This window comes from Coffea arabica, chromosome 3c, assembly GCF_036785885.1.
Source record: "Coffea arabica cultivar ET-39 chromosome 3c, Coffea Arabica ET-39 HiFi, whole genome shotgun sequence".
Taxonomy (NCBI): domain Eukaryota; kingdom Viridiplantae; phylum Streptophyta; class Magnoliopsida; order Gentianales; family Rubiaceae; genus Coffea; species Coffea arabica.
Window position 1 is genome coordinate 12,688,483 of NC_092314.1, and position 19,141 is coordinate 12,707,623.

Below are 19,141 nucleotides of genomic sequence, written 5' to 3' on the forward strand. Positions count from 1 at the left end.
TTATAGAAATTGATTATAAAGAATAATTAGTATCAGTAAAAACTACTATTTGGGTATTATAGATTTTAGCTACCAAATCTATAAGCAATAAAAAACGTCACAAAAACTAATTTTTCAACATCATAATCTATAATCTGTTGCAATAATGAATCAAGAACAACCCCAAGACTTTTATGAATGGAGAAAATAACGTTAGCAGGAAGGTACTGAACTCTGATTCTTACAAAGCGGAATTTGATGCAAAGGACAGTAGAGGTCCTCAATCTCTGACTTAGGAATTACAAAAACTGGCGGAGAAGTAATCCGAAAGCCAAGAGAACTTTATTGACTTGAATAAAGAAGGAAAGATTACAGAAGAAATGGAAAGTGCCGATATAACAAATTTCCCAGATTTTGTCTGTCTTCTACTGGTGCCCATCTTCGCCTTTTATAAGTGCTAAGACGGTGAGCTTATAACCGGCTAACAAACTTATGACATCTGCTGATGTCATAAGAATCTTACAAATCAGTACTAACTAACTGTAACAACTTTCAGTAACTAACTGCAACAAAACCCAGCTGTGGCCCTCCATGCAAACCCCATGCACGCACATGCAGCCCCTAAACTTACGTAACCCCGTTCACGTGTATCAATACCCGCCTCTCAAAACAATCCTTGTCCTCAAGGATTGAAATGAGGGAACTGTAGCCGCAAGTCCTGCAAGTACTCCCAAGTTGCATCTTCGGGAAAGCTGTTACTCCATTGAACCAGCACCTGTGTAGCCGCAACTCGCCCACGCTTGACCAGACGTCTGTCAAGAACAGCTATGGGCTCTGCCAACATCTGTCCTTGGTGTGTAATTCCTGCGGGAATCTGAGCTTGAGTGCCCCCTGTGCCAACCTTCTTTTTGAGCAAGGAGATATGGAATGTGTCATGGATACGGGCATGCGAAGGTAAAGCTAACTTGTAGGCCACTGCTCCTATCCTTGCCAACACCTGAAATGGACCAAAGTAGCGAGGTGACAGCTTCTGACAGTGGTGAGAACGTAGGGAATGCTGTCTGTAAGGCTGAAGTTTCACATAAACCCAGTCACCAACCGCAAGTTCCCTCTCCGACCTATGCTTATCAGCTAACTGCTTCATTCGATGTTGAGCCTTGGACAGATTATGTCTCAAGGAGTGAATGACCTTCTCCCTAGCTTGTAAGCTCCTATCCACGGAAGCACATGCTGTGGCCTCAGGTAGGTATGGAATGTGAAGAGGGGCCGGCTGCCCATAGACAATTTCATATGGAGTGAACTTAGCAGAAGAATGGAAATTTGTGTTATACCAGTACTCTGCCATTGGCAACCACGAACTCCATTCTCTGGGATGGTCACCCGTCATACATCTTAAATAGTTCTCCAGACATCTGTTGACTACCTCTGTCTGACCGTCGCTCTGAGGGTGATAAGAAGAAGACATGTTCAACTGAACCTGCTGCAACCTGAAAATTTCTCGCCAGAAGGAGCTTAGAAAGATGGGGTCTCGATCACTAACAATGGTCTGGGGAAGACCATGCAACCTGTAAACCTGGTCCATGAAGAGCTGTGCAATGGAGATGGCTGTGTAAGGATGAGCTACGGCCATGAAGTGGGCATATTTACTGAGCCTATCGACCACCACGAAAATCACCTTCTTGCCATGTGAGAGAGGTAAGCCTTCGATAAAATCCATAGAGATGTCAGACCAGATCCTCTGAGGTATGGGTAGAGGTTGTAATAAGCCCGGATAAGCTACATTATCTGGTTTATTTCTTTGGCAGATGTCGCATGCTGCTACAAAATGAGCCACATCCTTGAACATGAATGGCCAGTACAAGATCTGCTTAAGCCTCCTGTACGTTACCTCAATTCCAGAATGCCCCCCTTGTGAGCTCGAATGCCACAAGGTAATCAATCTGCCCCTTAAAGACGGGTCATTGCCAACCACCAGTTTTCCCTTCCTCTTTAACACTCCCTGGTGCCACGAGTAGTTGCTCGAGCACGGACCATTATTGGCTAACCTCTGGATCAAGTCCTGAACTACTGCATCCTGTTGCCAACTCTGCTGTATGTCCCTGATCAAGGACGTTGTGATAGTGACCATGGTACATAGAGAACTGCCCTCCTGAGGTTGCCTGGATAATGCATCTGCCACAACGTTGTCACTCCCCTTCTTATATTGTATTTCATAGTCATACCCCATCAGCTTGGCTATCCATTTCTGTTGCAGTGGTGTATGTACCCTTTGTTCAATAATGTACTTCAAGCTCTGATGGTCCGTTTTAATGACGAAATGCCTTCCCACCAAGTAAGCTCTCCACTTCAAAATGGCAGTGACTATGGCTAACATTTCCTTTTCGTATACTGATAGAGCTTGATGCTTGGACCCCAATGACTTGCTGAAGAAAGCTAGCGGTTTCCTTTTTTGCATTAACACCGCCCCAATCCCATTCCCAGATGCATCTGTCTCCACGATGAATTCCTGGCTAAAATCTGGCAGAGCTAGGACAGGGGGGCTACTCATAACTTCCTGCAACTTCTTAAAAGCTTGAGTAGCTCCATCGTGCCACTGAAACTGATTCTTTTTAAGCAAGTCAGTTAAAGGCTTTGTAATTTTACCATAATCTCGTATGAACCTCCTATAATACCCAGTGAGACCCAGAAATCCTCTCAATTCCTTGACTGTCTGCGGCAGTGGCCAACTCCGAATGGCATCAGTTTTCTTGGGATCAGCTTGGACGCCTTCTGCATTGATAATATGCCCCAAATAGTCAATTTGCTGCTGAGCAAAAGCACATTTACTTCTTTTTACCTTCAGTTCATGACTTCTCAGTAGTTCAAACACCACACTCAGATGCTGCAGGTGCTCCTCCCAACCGCCACTGTATACCAAAATGTCATCAAAGAAAACCAAAATAAACTTCCGCAAGAATGGCCTAAAAATGTCATTCATTAGACCTTGAAATGTTGAAGGAGCATTAGTTAGCCCAAAGGGCATAACTAGAAACTCATAGTGGCCATCGTGAGTTCTAAAGGCTGTCTTCTCCACATCTTCAGTTTTCATTCTAATCTGGTGATAACCAGACCTCAAATCTAATTTGGTGAAGAACTTAGCTCCAAAAAGTTCATCCAACAACTCTTCTATTAAAGGAATGGGAAATTTATTCTTTATTGTGGCATTGTTTAGCTGCCTATAGTCAACACACATTCGCCAGGACCCATCCTTCTTTTTCACCAAAACTACTGGTGAAGAGAATGGACTAGAGCTAGCTCTGATGAGCCCACACACAAGCATTTCAGCGATCAATTTTTCAATTTCTCCCTTCTGGAAGGCCGGATACCTATAAGGTCTTACATTGATAGGTTCCGTACCTTCTTTTAAAACAATTCTATGATCATGCAATCTTTCAGGAGGTAAGCCATTTGGTTCTTGAAACAAATCATCATATTCATTTAACAAAGAATCCAGACCCAACGATTGACTAACCTGCTCACCACTGGTTCCTACAGCAATACTAGAAAGAGGTAATGGTTCTAGCTCCGGCTCTTGGATCATCCTGATTAGGCAGATTTGAGCTCCTGCAATTTGTTCAGGCTTTTGGAGTAGCCTCTGCATTTTTCTCTGTTTCACCAACTGTAGCCCATGTTGCTTCATTCCCCTCAAGACCACCTTGTGGCCATCCGACAAGAACTCCATCCTGAGATCCCTAAAGTTCCATTTCACGTCCCCAATGGTGGTTAACCACTGCATTCCCAATACTACTTCGCATCCACCCACAGGTAGTACCAACAAGTCGGCCTTAAACTCTTGCCCCTGCATTTTCCAGGTGAAGCCTGAACAGAGTTCACGAGTAGTCAACTTGTTTCCGTCTGCTACTTCTACAATTAGGGGGTCAACCTGCCGTGTACTTAATCCCAGCTTTTGTGCAACCTTGGGGTGGATAAAATTATGTGAGCTACCACAGTCTATGAAAATGTTCACAGACTGCCTTCCCACATGCCCAGTGACCCTCATTGTCCTGAAATTAGGAACAGTCATGTTAGTCATGGCATTGAGGGAAATATGAGCTAACTGTCCCTCATCGACCGTACCCCCTTCCTCATCTGTTTCCGTCTCATCCTTATCTGATTCATCATCCCAAACCTCCAGTCGGTGGAATTGCTTACTCCCGCACCTATGCCCAGCAGTAAACCTCTCATCGCACCAGAAACAAAGTCCTCGTGCCCTTTTTTCATCCATTTCTGCCCTACTCAATTTCCTGAAAGGCCTCCTAACAACTAGCTCCTTTTGTCTTTCATTGCTAGGGAGTGCTGGAAACGTAGGCAGGGGCAGCACTGCCTTAGAGTCCGTCTTCCATTTAGGCTTAAGAGCATTCACATGGATTGGTGTGGTACCAGTGCGATCATAATAATTCGTGAAAGGTTTGGGTGTCACCTTTCCATTCGATTGTACTGATATCTTTGCTTCTTCGATCTTGGCCAGAATTCTGGCATGTTGCACACTTTTAGGCATGAACATCCGTACAGTCAACTGGATTTCGGGCTTCAACCCGCTCAGAAAACAACTTGTAGCGTAATCTTCTGGGAGGTCCACTCTGTTGAGTAGTTCTTCAAACAGATCGTGGTAGTCTTGTACTGTCCCAGACTGCTTCAAGCTCTTCAATTCGCCCATTGGATCGTCGTACAGGGAATCGCCAAACCTTGAGGACAGCTCCCTTACGTATTCTTCCCACACAGGGGGTTCACGAGTAAGCCTAGATTTCATGAAAATTTGGTGCCATTGAAGAGCCTTACCTTCCAAATTCATGGCCGCTATTTTGACCTTGACTGAGCCAGGAGTGCCATCCACTTCAAAAAACTGCTCGCTCTTGTACAACCATCCTCGGAAGTCCTCCCCGTTGAATTTCGGGAAGTCAATACGTGACAGTCGCGAAGGAACTTGATATCCTCCCCTGCTACTTGTTGGAGTATCCGAATGGTGAGGAGAGCTGTTCCCCTCGCCCTGAGCCTTCTGTGTGTGAAGCTCGATCACCAAATTCCGCAGAGCCGCCATTTCCCTCTCAAATTGCTCCTGCTGCTCCTTCAGCAAAGCTCTGACTTGTTCCTCCATTTTCCTGACATCCTGAGACCTAGTGCCCTCTGCCATCGATGATTGGAGCTGGCGTAACCCAGCTCTGATACCACTGATGCAAAGGACAGTAGAGGTCCTCAATCTCTGACTTAGGAATTACAAAAACTGGCGGAGAAGTAATCCGAAAGCCAAGAGAACTTTATTGACTTGAATAAAGAAGGAAAGATTACAGAAGAAATGGAAAGTGCCGATATAACAAATTTCCCAGATTTTGTCTGTCTTCTACTGGTGCCCATCTTCGCCTTTTATAAGTGCTAAGACGGTGAGCTTATAACCGGCTAACAAACTTATGACATCTGCTGATGTCATAAGAATCTTACAAATCAGTACTAACTAACTGTAACAACTTTCAGTAACTAACTGCAACAAAACCCAGCTGTGGCCCTCCATGCAAACCCCATGCACGCACATGCAGCCCCTAAACTTACGTAACCCCGTTCACGTGTATCAGAATTATCTGTCAATCGGGTTAGCCTTGTCAACGATGGGAGTGACGGTACAAAGCAGACACAAGGCTTATATTCTTGTTGCTCCAGATGATCGAAATTTTAAGATGTGTAAAATGGTTTCAATTTATTTGCCTTAAACGGTCTGTTCATTTCTCTATTTTTTCATTTATTGGCGGATATTATATTTATCAAGGGGTTGCTGTTCTCTCTTTTTTTTCTCTCAATTGAAGTTTGGAGTCATTAATTGGCAGCGTTGCTGTTCAGAAACGTCATCTACAAAGGGAAGAAAACTTTGGGAGACTTTACCAAGTCTTTGCTGATTGAGGGATCAGTCACCTTTTCTCCAGTCTTTCCCCAAATTCCCATACAATTTCCATAAAGACTTACCAAAAGTCTTCGATCTTTACTGTCCAATAATGGTACTATTCGAGACTTTTTCTATTTCTGCTTAATTTCCTCGTCATTCCAGCTTCACAGATTGGAAACAAAAAAATTCCAAGAAGAATTCCACTGAATCTCAGCGTCATTCCTCTTGATTCTTTGTTTATATTTTGAAGTACCTGGAACCCTCTTCAGCTACATCAAACCCCATTGATCTGACTTCCTGAAAACAATTCCCCCAAGGGCATAAACTTTTCAACAGTCAGCCATGCCTTCAAACATCCAAATACCATCAACTAAAGCAATCATCTCTGCTGCTGCCTCTGTAACTGCCACAGCCATGCTTATTAGGTCCTTCGCCAATGATATCATCCCCCAGGAGTTCAGACACTTCTTCTTCACCAAAGTTCACCAGCTTTTCACAGCATTCTCCAATGAAGTCATCTTAGCCATCGATGAATTCGATGGCCTCGGCCAAAATCAACTCTTCAAGGCTGTAGAAGTTTACTTGGGATCCATTCTAAGTCCGTCCACCAAAAGGCTTCGAGCCACGTTGCCTCAAAAAGAAAAGAAAATCAACGTTTGCATGGAAAGCAATGAAGAACTCACCCAACAATTTAACGGCATCCAGCTAAAATGGAGGATGGTTCGTGAGCAGATTCAACCGAGATACGTTACGATGCCTGGTGACTACAATTCAACTATGATATCTGAACACCGGTATTATGAATTAATCTTTCACAAGAAGCATAAGGAAATGGTTATTGGTGAGTACTTGCCTTATGTTTTGGAAAGATCCAAGGCTGTTGAAGTTGAAAAGAAGACACTGAAATTGTTTATGTTGGGAAATGATCGGATGATGGGACATAGTGGTAATCCGTGGCAATCAGTTAATCTTGATCATCCAGCCACAATTGACACGTTGGCGATGGATACAGATGATAAAAAGATGGTTATCAATGATCTTGAGAACTTTGTCCGAAGGAAAGAGCTTTATAGGAAAGTTGGGAAGGCATGGAAAAGAGGGTATTTGCTGTTTGGGCCACCAGGAACAGGGAAATCAAGTTTGATTGCAGCCATTGCCAATTATTTAAAATTTGATATCTATGACTTGGAGCTCACTGATATCAGGACCAACTCTGATCTGAGAAGGTATCTGATTTCAACAGCTAATCAGTCGATACTCGTCGTGGAGGACATTGATTGCTCGATTGAGCTCACGAACAACCGGCCAAAAGCATCAAGGGCACCTATGCACCCTCACCAATATGGTCAAGAAAACAGGGTAAGTTTCCAACGTGATTTGTGCTGCTTTGGAGTAACATAGCATTAAATCTTGCAGTGTGCTTTATTACGAGGGTATACATATTGTTTCAGTTTTGCCCATTGCATGACTCTCTCCTTTGCGTGAGCTGAAATTGCTTGATGAACTCTTGACACAAAGACAAACTAGAGTGCTTTGCAAATACCATATACCAGAAGACTTTATCAAGCATATATGTTATCATACAAGTTGGCAGAAAGTGATAATCACGGTTTAAGGCGATTAAATTGAATGTCTAAACAAGTTCCATCTACAACGGTATGTCTTAGACTCCTAGCCAGGTACCCAAATGCCAGTTGCCATTTCTCGTTAGTGAAGTACCAAGGGCTGGAGATTCACAGAATTCCTTGTCAGTCTCTTGGGCTCTGACCTAGATACTTGCATATATTTATTACTTTTTTTTTCAGCGACGATATAATTTGTATTGATGGGCAAAAGATGTACACTTATATGAGCAAAGACTCAAGTGATGCTATACAAAAGTGCAAAGTACACTGAGGATTAATCCATTCCTCATCTTGAAAGATGCCTAAAGCATAATCATTAATCAATTTACATCTATGATCTATAATCCTATCCAAACAAAAGGAGCATTTCTGGAATAAGGACCTCAGATTGTTGATATCATCGATTGATGTTGCCATTCTGATGTCCCTGGTTTTCCTTGATGTTATCTCCTTCAGCACTTGGATGATGGGGATACGTACTTTAATTTCCTGCCACTGCTGTTTTTTGGCCTTGATGATGGCCAGCTTAACAGCTTTAGCAGTAACCTGTAGTTGACCTCCTGAGCTTCTATCATTAAGTGCCCAAGCTATTACCACCTGTTTATTGCTGTTAGTTGCAATGATCCCCATCCCAACTCTGCTTGAATCTTTCTGCACTTGAGTTGTTACTCGGATTTGAATATCTGCACTCCCCTCTTCTACTGCCACTGGCTCTTCCCTGGCTCCACTGATATCAGCGGAGCTCATTCTCTCATTCTTTCTTCTGACTGTTACCTGCTCCTGCCATTCCTGTTGTGCCTTTTGAACAGCTTTCATTGGATGTCTTTGTTTGGCATTAAAATTCCAATCATTTCTATTTTTCCAGATTTGCCAGAGTATATTGGCTGTCAACTCTATATGGGCCATGCCGCCATTTATCCTGCTTGTTGCTCCCATAACAGCATTCCACCAAGCTAAAAAGTTCCCTGTATGCTCTACTACTCCATCCCATTGTATTGATGACATTTTCCATACCTCTTGAGCTTTTCTGCAATGGAATCAATAGATTCCTCTTGCTCTCCGCATCCTTTGCAGATTGGATCACCAGTCTGAGTTCTTCAATGTATTAGTCCATTGACTGGTAATGCTCCATTGATACACCTCCAAATAAAGTGTTTTAGCTTGCACTTGACGTCCAGCTTCCACAGTACCTTCCAGGTTTTCCTGCCAGATTTAGCTGAGCTGGTTTCTCCCTCAGCTCCTCTTCTCTCCTCTTGATCAGTTAACCCTTTGCACAGTTCCTTGTAGCCTGATTTGACAGTGTAGGTTCCATTTTCACTATGAATCCAGTAATTGCAGTCATCTCTCCCTGAGATGCATATATTTATTACAGCCATGGAGAAATTAGATTGTCAGCACTCAGCAAAATCTTTTGTAACTCACCATCTTTCCAGGTTACCTTGTCTGGATTGCTGAACTTCATTGATGGACTATGGTCGAGCTGTGGGGATGAGCGCATCATAGTGTTTACAACTAATCATAAAGATAAGCTAGATCCAGCTTTATTGCGCCCTGGTCGTATGGATGTGCACATTTACATGTCGTATTGCACCCCGTGCGGTTTCAAATTGCTTGCTTCCAATTACCTTGGAATCACAGATCATCCACTCTTCTTGGTTGTTGAGCAGCTGATGAAAGTTACAAAGGTGACTCCTGCAGAGGTAGGGGAGCAGTTATTGAAGAATGGTGAGCCTGAAACTGCACTAGAAGGCCTGATTGAGTTCCTTGAGGAAAAAAAGAAAAATGTCGAATTTGAAAATCATAAAAGTAATCAACAAGCACCCGAAGCTGCAGTTCCCCTTGAGCTTGAGGAAGAAGGTGGAAATGAGGGAGAGACAAACGTAATCAGCCTTGAAGCAATCAAAGACCTGGTAAAGATGAATAAAGTGTCTCCTGATGAAGTTCAAGTGATCAAGAAGGATGAGGCTGATATTATTTTGAGAGGCTTGATTCAATTGCTTCCGGAGAAAAAGGAGACTCAAGAACTGAAAATAGACTCAGGATCTTCTGCTGAGAAACTCTCCCTGACCTGAATTTGAAGGGAAAGGTGGGCATAAATGCGGGAGCACCGGAGCAGAGGAGGATAACAAAATTCGCAGATCATGTCCCCTGGTGCGAAACCAAGCACATCATGTCTCCTAGTGCTAAACTACCTTTGTTTGGATTGCAGTTTTCTAAAACAATATTTTCACGTTTTTCGCGGATACATTTTCGATTACTTTTTTGATATATACATCAAATTGCTATAATATATTTTTCAAGAAAAAACTCCAAAAAAAAATAAAAATCCGAACATAACTACTTCGTATATTACAACTCTTTCAAGAGTATTTGATACACTAAACTTCTAGGGTACTTGGTACGCTAAAATTCTCATTATATAACAAGCCACGTTATGATACATTTCAAATTCTCTAGAGGCAGAAAACTATGATGTGATATGTCTACCACATATGGGGCAAAGTACAAATTAAAGAAAATGTAGGAAGAACCAGTCTTGGTTCCTCGTATGACAAAATAATTTCATTATTAGTTCCCCATATTGCATCTTTACCATACATGATTCTTTAAGGTATAAATAATTTAACTTTAGTCCTTTACCTTTTAAAATTTTAAATTCGGTCTCTTATCTTTATGAAATTTGTACTTCAAGTCCACTCCTCCAGCATCCAACATGCTTTTCAAGAGTATAATGTTAGAAATAAGAGGGATCAAATATGTCAAGAAAAATTAAGAATTGAAGATCTAAATGAGAAGTATGCAATTCTTAAGGAAGAAAATATTATCTAAAGTCAAACATACTAGGCTATAGTAAGACTAGCCAAGCATTCATAGGACTAAAAACTGCAATTTTTACTCGTGCTCTATCCATCAATGTGCTCTTTACCCTTTGCGCTAAGAATAAAGCTTAAGAGTTGATACATGATTTTTATATATTTCAACTCGTTTATTGACATAAAGCATTAACTTTCATCTTGTTTCATACTAGTAATTGTCGAGTACCTTAATTAACTCAATTGTAAGTATTTGAATGTAGATATTAAGAGAAAGTTGAAAACATATTTCTCTTTTAGAGAAAATAAGGAATTTACCTTGCTACATTAGCCTAGTGAACTCAAAAAAGATTTTACAACATATGACTATCATTTTTTGGTGTATAAAATGTACAAACGAATATTTCTAGTTTAAAGTCTTCGTTTAAATAGAATTAATATTCTTATGGAAGAAATAGCTAGAGAAGTTAGACATTCAAATTAGATAGAAGTATAATGTGAACAAACATATTGATTATAACATGTTTGTGTTGAAAATTGTGCCTTAAATTTAAGTGTTTTTCATCCATTTTTCCTAAGCTTCATTAATACATTCATTCCCTTTTAGATTCATTAGTAGATTCATGAATCTCTTCGAATTTACTCGTTCTTTCATATAACTTCTAAATTCATGTACTTGTAATAATGATGGTACGTGTATATTCTTGTGCCTTCACACAACTCACTTGGGCACTCTCCTTCCCACAATGTAGGAGTAGCGTAAGATAAATCTAGATGCTTAACCTGAAAAAAAAATATATGAAAACAAGAAAGAGTCTTGAAGGTGTCCTAAAGCATTTACAATGGATTGCACTCTTTAGAGTTAAAGAGTGCAATTCATATGCTATATCATCACTTTATTATCCCCTCTTTCATTATATTATCACTCACTGTAAATTATACTCTACATAGTATAATAGCATGGACCTATAATCAAATCAAGTATTTATCTTAATAGTTTTCAACACATATTTCATAAATAAATAAATCTATTTTTTGAAAAGTAATTTCATTTATTTTTGGAAAACAAATTTATTAACTTTTGTTGAAATTTTTGCATTCTAAAATTTTTTTTTCTAAAAAAATAATATTATTAATTTTTGAAAACTAATAGTATATATTTCTATGTATTTCAAAAATAATACATTGTTATTTTCTAAAAATAATTAGATAATTATTAAACAAATACCCAACACTTTAAAAAATTAGATAAGAGGTTAAAGAAAACAAATGATACAGTAGAAGAAATGATGGAGTGGGAGAGTAAGAAATTGAGGAAACGTTAACAATATTTATACACAAAATTTTGAGAATTGAAAGTGAAAAAAAAACACTGTTGCAAACTGATGAAATTGAAACAATGCTACCATTATTTTACCATTGCAAACATGTTGAAAATTGGATTCAAGGGACCACTGCAAAAGTTTTGAATAATTGGATAAAATGAAACTGTTGCAAAGCTTTGAATGATTGGACAAATTAGACCCACTCTTTCAGCTTTTTTTGCTTCAATTATGCATGTAGTGACTGTTATGCGTGTAATAGGCATTATATTCCAAGTCATGTACTTTCATAGTTAGGAGTTTATTCTCGTTGCCCACCATGTTGATTGTAGCACTTCAAAGTTGATTATAAGTAGGGATAATTTCATAAACGTCCTCTAAGGTTATAAATAATTTCACTGAGCTACCTTGAATTATTAAAAATTGTACTTACCGCCCTTGATTTGATACATTTGGTAATCAAACCTTAGAACTGGTCAAAATTTAAATGAACATCCTAAAATGTCCTTGGTTTATATAGTTTATATTGCTTTCCAAAACAATTGTAAAATATATAGCATCAAATATTAAAAAAAAGCATCAAATTTTCAATACCTATATTTATTATTTAATAAACAATTATTACAATAGTTTTATCACTATGACAGGCTATTGTACATAGTGCTTTACTAGGGATACATATTCCCTGAAGGTTGGAGAAGAAAGTAGTATCATAATTGTTTTAGAGTTTGTAGATTTTTGAAATGTTAGAGGTATCAATAATTTAGTTGTAGTTTTGGACAGTTTCTTTTTAAATCATTGTTGTTTTTGGTGCAAAGGAAAAAAAGATCAACAAAAAATTAGATCAAATTCAAAGTTGTCAAAAAAAAGGTCACTAATTCAACATTTGGTAATGATAACAACTAGAAGCAATATTTATAGTTTATAGTTCTGTGGTTTTACTTGTAAAATATGAAAAAAAAAAGAGGAATAAGAAGAGAAAAGAAAAAGAAAAAATAATTATAAATATCATTCTTTCTATATGCATACCCAACAAAGGGAGTTTTATTAAAATGGTAAGACTAATATTGTCATTTTAAATGGACAAGGAGGTAAGTGTAATTTTGAAAATCTCAAGGGATCTCATTGAAATTGTTAGAAATCTCAGGCAAGGTTTTTGAAATTATTCCTTAAATTTAATCAAAAGAGAATATGAAAATATTCATGGGACATATATCAATTGGCCAAGAGGAAATAGATGGATTGGCTGGTTCAGAGAAAAAAGTATAAATACGAAATTTTGAATTCAAATCCTCTCCCACTGTATCATTTGAGTCTCCAAAAACCTGAGTAGAGTTGCTCACATATAAAAAATGGAGCAAGTAAGAATCACAAGGCTAGATATCGGTTACACATTGTGAATGATATCTTCTCCCATCTAAAACATTGTCCCTTAATTAAAGGCCGAAACTTGAATTAAAGAACAAGAAAAGGGATCGTCCGCTAGCCATGCTTGACCAGATCACTATCCGGTCTTCACCAATCTATCGAATTCTCCACATGGACCCCCTGAATATGGAAGAAAGAATATTAAAAATGTTTAGAGTCGACTTGATTTCAAATAGCCCAGTAAATAGTATATGCTTGTATTAGCTTGCATTTCGGTTCTAACTCTTCAGAGTATTACCACTAATACCACTAATTCTTAGTCGACTCGTGGAAGTATTCCGCTTAAATACTAAGAATTGATATCAAACATTTAAAAATAGGTCTGTGGTGTCATACCCATGACCCCTGTATTAAAAAGCAAGGAAAGGGATGGTTCCCTAGCCGTGCCTGACCCGAAGAACAGCCTGCTCCCATCTCTCCCATTTTCCAAATGGTCCCCCAGAATGTGGAAGGAAGACTAATGAGTAATGAGAAGACTAGAATTAATTTCCAATGGCCCAAGTAAGACTGAAATGGGTATATACTTGTGTTTGAATATGAGATTATTTGGAATAATTTCTTTAAAAAGTATTGTATCATTTTTTTTGACGTGATATATATGAAATAAAAAAGTGATTGAAAAATATATTTATGAAATAAGTAGATAATTTTGTACAAAAATTAGCGTGCATTTAAGTCCTGATTCTTGAAAAGAAGTATTACTACTAATTAGTAGCAATTTTCACTTCTTTAATCCAATCATTTTCTTTGACCATTGTATATTGGTAACATTAATTTTGCAAGTTCTCGTTTTACTGTTTATATTTATTATCTTAGAGTTTACATTTATTATTGTAATGCATATATTTTATGATATAATTGACACTAGTAATTGTAGAAATCCCAAATTCTCTGCTTCCACAATTTCAAGGGTTGAAGAAGCCCTCAATTATTTTTTCTCATACTTTTTACTTTGTTGGTCATGGTTATTTATCTCCAAGATCAATGGTTATGATTATTAATACGAGATAATTAGAAGAGAAAGTGATCAAATTTAGTGGTTTGCTCAAGAATGAAAACAATGAAAGAAAATTAGAGAGCTAGCTTGAAGGTTCATTATATTTTGATCATTTATATTTTGATGCTTCTTTATTTTCTGTTCTTCCTAATCATAAAGTTTAACATATTAAACTGTGCGGGAATGGAATACAATAATTGCAAATAATTCTATGTAACATGCGTTGCTTGAAAAGCTCCATCAAAGGCTATTGAAGAATCGGTATCTTGTTGTTTTTGATGATGTCTGGGACATTGAGGTATGGAATGAGCTGAGAACTGCATTCCCCAATGACAAGAATGGAAGTAGAATCATCTTTACGAGTCGATTTTCTAATGTAGCTTCAGAGTTTCAAGATGGTGGAAAACCTCACTATCTTCACCCACTCAGTGAGAAAGAAAGTTTCAAATTGCTGCAGAAGAAGGTGTTTGGAGAAGAAGAAAAATGTCCTCAAGCATTGCATGAATTGGGAATGGAGATTGTCAAAAAGTGCTGGGGATTGCCATTTGCAGTTGTTGTTGTAGCTGGAGTCCTAGCAACTATAGAGCATGATATTTTGGTTTGGAAAAAGTTTGCTGAAAGTTTTACTTCAACCATGGTGTCTGGTACAGACCAGTGGAAGAAGTCATTGGAGCTCAGTTATGAGCATTTACCATATCACTTGAAGGCATGCCTGCTGTATTTTGCTGCATTTCGAGAAGATGAAAAAATTGGTGCCAAGAAGTTGATGCGTCTCTGGATTGCAGAAGGGTTTGTGGAAAAAATTGAAGGAAAGAGATCAGAGGATATTGCAGAAGAATATCTGATGGACCTAATTGGCCGAAACCTAGTTATGGTAGGTAAGAACAGATCCATTGGTGGAGTCAAAACTTGTTACATTCACGATTTGATATTTGAGTTCTGTAAGGACGAGGCGAAAGAAAAGAATTTTCTTCAGGTCCTGCGAGGATATGATGAGCTTTCTACCTTTAATGAGCCTCCCAACCTACCTCGGTTGTCCATTTGCTCCAGTGGCAAAGATTTTATGAAGTCAAAGCTATTTTGTCCATGTTTAAGTACTCTGCTATTCTTTGATGCTACTCCAGGATATAATAAGTTGAAGTTGCTTAATATCTCCTTCCTTTTTTGCATCTACAAACATCTTAAAGTTTTGAATTTAGAGGGCATTAACCTAATGTTGAAGGAGCTTCCAGCTGAAGTTGAATCACTTCTTTGTTTGAGGTACTTAGCCCTTAGAGCTTCGGAAATGGAATTCATTCCACCATCTATAGCCAAGCTCTCACATTTGGAAACCTTTTGTCTATATTCTAATGAGGAGGTTTCATTGCCAGATAGCATCTGGAACATGAAGAAGTTGAGGCATGTATGTTTGTGGACTGGCGTTGTTATTTGTGTATCTTCCAACGACAACGTTGATGAAAACCTCTCCACTTTACCCAATTTAGACACACTCTCTTGTTTGTGTCTTTATAAAGAGGGAGAGAACTTATTGAGAAGGATTCCCAACGTTCGCCGACTTACAATTTCCGATCGTCAGACTGGAAATGAAGTGTTTAACATGAGTCGACTAGAATGCCTAGAGTCACTCACCTGGTTGGGCTATTGCTCCTCAGGTTCATGGGAACATGTTAAGCTTTCCTTTCCCAAGAATTTGAAGAAGTTGAGTCTTAAAGCTCTGGGTCTTCCTTGAAGTAAAATGTCATTGATTGAAGAACTACCCAATCTTGAAGTCCTCAAATTAAGAGGCCGGGCAATGGTCGGCCAAAGATGGGAGCTGATGGAAGGAGGATTCCCTAAACTCAGGGTCTTGACTTTGGAAGAAGTAGAGGTTGTGGAGTGGACAGAGGCAGACCCTGACAGTGGTGATTACTTCCCGTGCCTTCAGCAATTAAATCTTAAAAGAATTTTTTATTTGGAAACGATGCCTGCTTGTTTAGGGAGTATATCTACTCTTGAAACAATTAATGTGAGATCTTGCAGAGATGGCGTCGAATCTTTAGTACGGAAAATTGAAGCAGCACAGGAATATAATAATGGAAATGAGAATTTGAAGATCATCAGCATAGGCAATATCTGGTATTTTTTTTTTTTTTTTGTCATCACCATCAATTGGCTGGTAGAAATAATCATGCTTTTTATTTTTAAACAAGTTTAATTTATATTTACCATTTGGTAGCTTTTTTGTACTTCAGTTGCCTGTAATGCATGCAGGAGCACATTGAAATTGATGAACAAACAACTAATTATTGCACTATTTTTTCTCTTGATGTTATCATCAGGAAGCTCTTGAGATTGTAATTGGTCTGGCTTTCTTTGGTGCTTTTGTGGAAGATTGAGGTAAAAGTTGGAAAGGATCGATGGCTCTTTTCTTGTCAAGATATGGTGGAAACAATCAATGAGATTATTCAGATATTTTGCTGTTGGCCTATTTTGTGTAATTTCGTTTTGCTGAATTTAATGATGGTTTTGTGCTATTTCTTTCCAAACATGTGTCAATTTGCCGTCAAGGAACTTTGTTATCTTTTTTTTTTTTTTTTTTTTCTATTTGAGGTTCAAACTCCATCATTTTGATAGAATTGATTAACAATTCATGATTCTTGGAAGAATATGATAGCCCAATTTGGAAACCTCTATGATCATTTCTTTTCTGCTCACAACAGGTTTACGGTAAAAATTGCAATGGGGATTGCAATAGAATTGGTTGAAGATTTGCTAACTTTTCAGAATCACACATTTTACTTCTTCAAGTTAGAGAATTTTTGCAAAGAATGAAGTATGGGACTTAAGTTCCTTTAAGAAGGATGTCTGCAACTTGGTTTTTCTGCTGCTTGAGCTAATTGCTCGAAAGGGCATTAGTAAAATAATTGATTCTTCAAAGAGCTTTGAATGTGATATGTTTGTATGAATATTTAATTTTCCATTTTTGAATTCCACACCAAATGTTTTAGATGATATATACCCAAATTGGAGAGAAAACGAGTATAAATTTCACAATTGTACAATGGGTCAATGCCTTTATTTATACGCTATGTCAAGTGAGTGCAATGAATTTTGGGCTAATTAACATATAATCAAAAGAAAAAAAAATGAGATTTGGAGATTTTCATAGTGTAAAAAAATAAAAAAAAAGAGCAGCCAACTAAATTCTTCGTGATGCGTAAAAGAACCAAAAAAGTAATCTCACTCTTTCTAAATACATGAATGAAATTTAATTGGATAAAATAGGAATCACATTTTGCCAACATCGGGCCTAAAACAAAGGAAACACATAAACGATTAAACGTTGAAACTTCCAAAACAAACAGGAAATAGGGTTCTACGGCGCCCTAAAAAACTGGGCTCTCAGGGACGATGCGTAAGCCCATATGCTCCTTTCAAGCTGAAAAATAGACTCATTTAATGTTTACGGGACATTTTGGACTCTCTCTCACCTCAACCCACATTGTATTGATCTTGTAAGGCCCAAATTTTAGCAACTGTTTCACGCATGCATTTCTCGAGTTCCTAATCTCAACTAATGATTTGTTCTGAATACCTGTGATGAATTGATGAGAATGGACTTCAACTCGCAATCTATTTTCGCTTCTCTATTTATTGCAAATCAATGGAAAATTTCTCTTTACTACTACTTGATAACACTTTGTGCTTAGTATATCAAGATTATAAATGAGTATGTTATCTTTTTACAGAACTTCCAAAGGTTGAGATTATGATTTTTTACAGCAAATCATGTCTCAATTAGTCTTTTATAGGTTAGGGATATTAACTGTCAGTAAATAATCTTTTCAAGTCATGCCCCACTTTCATCACACATGCTGGCTCACTTTCATCACACATCATGGTCATTTTAAATTTGACTAATTCTAACTCTTATTAATAAATGAAAATACATGTCATACATCTAGATGAATACTGTGGAAAATGGAGAGAGAATCAATTAGAGATGAACCAAGTCCCACTTTCGCTTGGTTTTCAATTTTGGCGCTTTTGTATTCCGTGGATCTTTACAATACAAAATATGATTACTTTTGGTCCGTGAAGGTATTACTATTATTTAGAGTGAAATTGCTCTGGCAAGAATATAATTGTTTTGACAATATAGCTAACCATTTTCTATACTTTGCTACCAAGACGTACTATCGATAATGTTTTGTTAAACAAATGATTTATATGTTTTGTTGGAGGAGAAAATTGATAGCAATAAGAAATTTAAATAGTTAAATTTCTATTCTTTTTAATTAATTTTAAAAATTATCTTAGAACGTATTCCTAAAACAAATGCCCACTATGTGCAACGCTTATGCTCCTATGCTAATTTCATCAAAATAGATCTTATAAATTTTAGTTATAAACTTCACAATTTTCATTTGAAGTTTAAAAACACCATGTAATATAATTTTTATAGGCTTTTCAACGGTGTTTTGTTACATATGCGACCAAAAGTATATTCATGACATCCTTCTTCAACATTTTTACTCTAACCTAGTCTTTCTTTGTTCGGAGACAATAATTATTGTATAATCTATTCTATTCTAGTCTTTTTTTCTGTTTGGGTTGTAAATTATTTGAGATAATTTTGTGAAAAAGTACTGTAGCACTTTTTTGATGTGATGTATGTGACATAAAAAAGTGATTGAAAAATGTGTTGATGATGCAAACAAATCAGTGTGTGTAAATAAGGTGTAAATAAAGTGAAATAGAAAACAATCCAAACACTTAGGGAGAGGCAAACGTAATCAGCCTTGAAGCAATCAAAGAAGGATGAGGCTGATATTATTTTGAGAGGCCTGACTCAATTGCTTCTGGAGAGAAAGGGGACTGAAGCATTGAAAATAGATTCAGGATCTTCTGCTGAGAAACTCTCCTTGACCTGAATTTGAAGGGAAAGGTGGGCATGAATCTGGGAGCACCTGAGTAGAGGAGGCTAACAAAATTTGCAGATCATGTCCCCTGGTGCGAAACCAAGCTCATCATGTGTCCTGGTGCTAAACTACCTTGTTTGGATTGCAGTTTTCTAAGAAAATATT

At 37.9% G+C, this 19,141-nt stretch overlaps 3 protein-coding genes across 4 annotated transcripts; all 3 read left to right on the plus strand.

Annotated features, from left to right (window-relative positions):
- Positions 1-5,631: 5,631 nt before the first annotated feature.
- LOC113722573 (AAA-ATPase At3g50940) lies at positions 5,632-9,803 on the plus strand. 2 transcript variants are annotated; one of them, XM_072082271.1, is made up of 3 exons: positions 5,632-6,002; positions 6,141-7,249; positions 8,949-9,803. In XM_072082271.1, the coding sequence occupies exons 2-3, from the start codon at positions 6,233-6,235 to the stop codon at positions 9,585-9,587; spliced, it is 1,656 nt and encodes a 551-aa protein (XP_071938372.1). In that variant the 5' UTR covers positions 5,632-6,002; positions 6,141-6,232; the 3' UTR covers positions 9,588-9,803. The 2 variants fall into 2 exon arrangements, with proteins under 2 accessions (XP_071938372.1, XP_071938371.1); XM_072082270.1 differs by having other exon boundaries at positions 5,632-7,249.
- Positions 9,804-12,729: 2,926 nt separating this feature from the next.
- LOC140037815 (putative late blight resistance protein homolog R1B-8) lies at positions 12,730-15,804 on the plus strand. Its single transcript, XM_072082953.1, has 2 exons — positions 12,730-12,741; positions 14,311-15,804. Exons 1-2 carry the CDS (start codon positions 12,730-12,732, stop codon positions 15,802-15,804), a joined length of 1,506 nt encoding a protein of 501 aa, XP_071939054.1.
- A 6-nt stretch (positions 15,805-15,810) lies between these two features.
- LOC140037816 (putative late blight resistance protein homolog R1A-3) lies at positions 15,811-16,450 on the plus strand. The gene is made up of 3 exons (XM_072082955.1): positions 15,811-16,190; positions 16,291-16,312; positions 16,394-16,450. The coding sequence occupies exons 1-3, from the start codon at positions 15,811-15,813 to the stop codon at positions 16,448-16,450; spliced, it is 459 nt and encodes a 152-aa protein (XP_071939056.1).
- Positions 16,451-19,141: the final 2,691 nt, after the last annotated feature.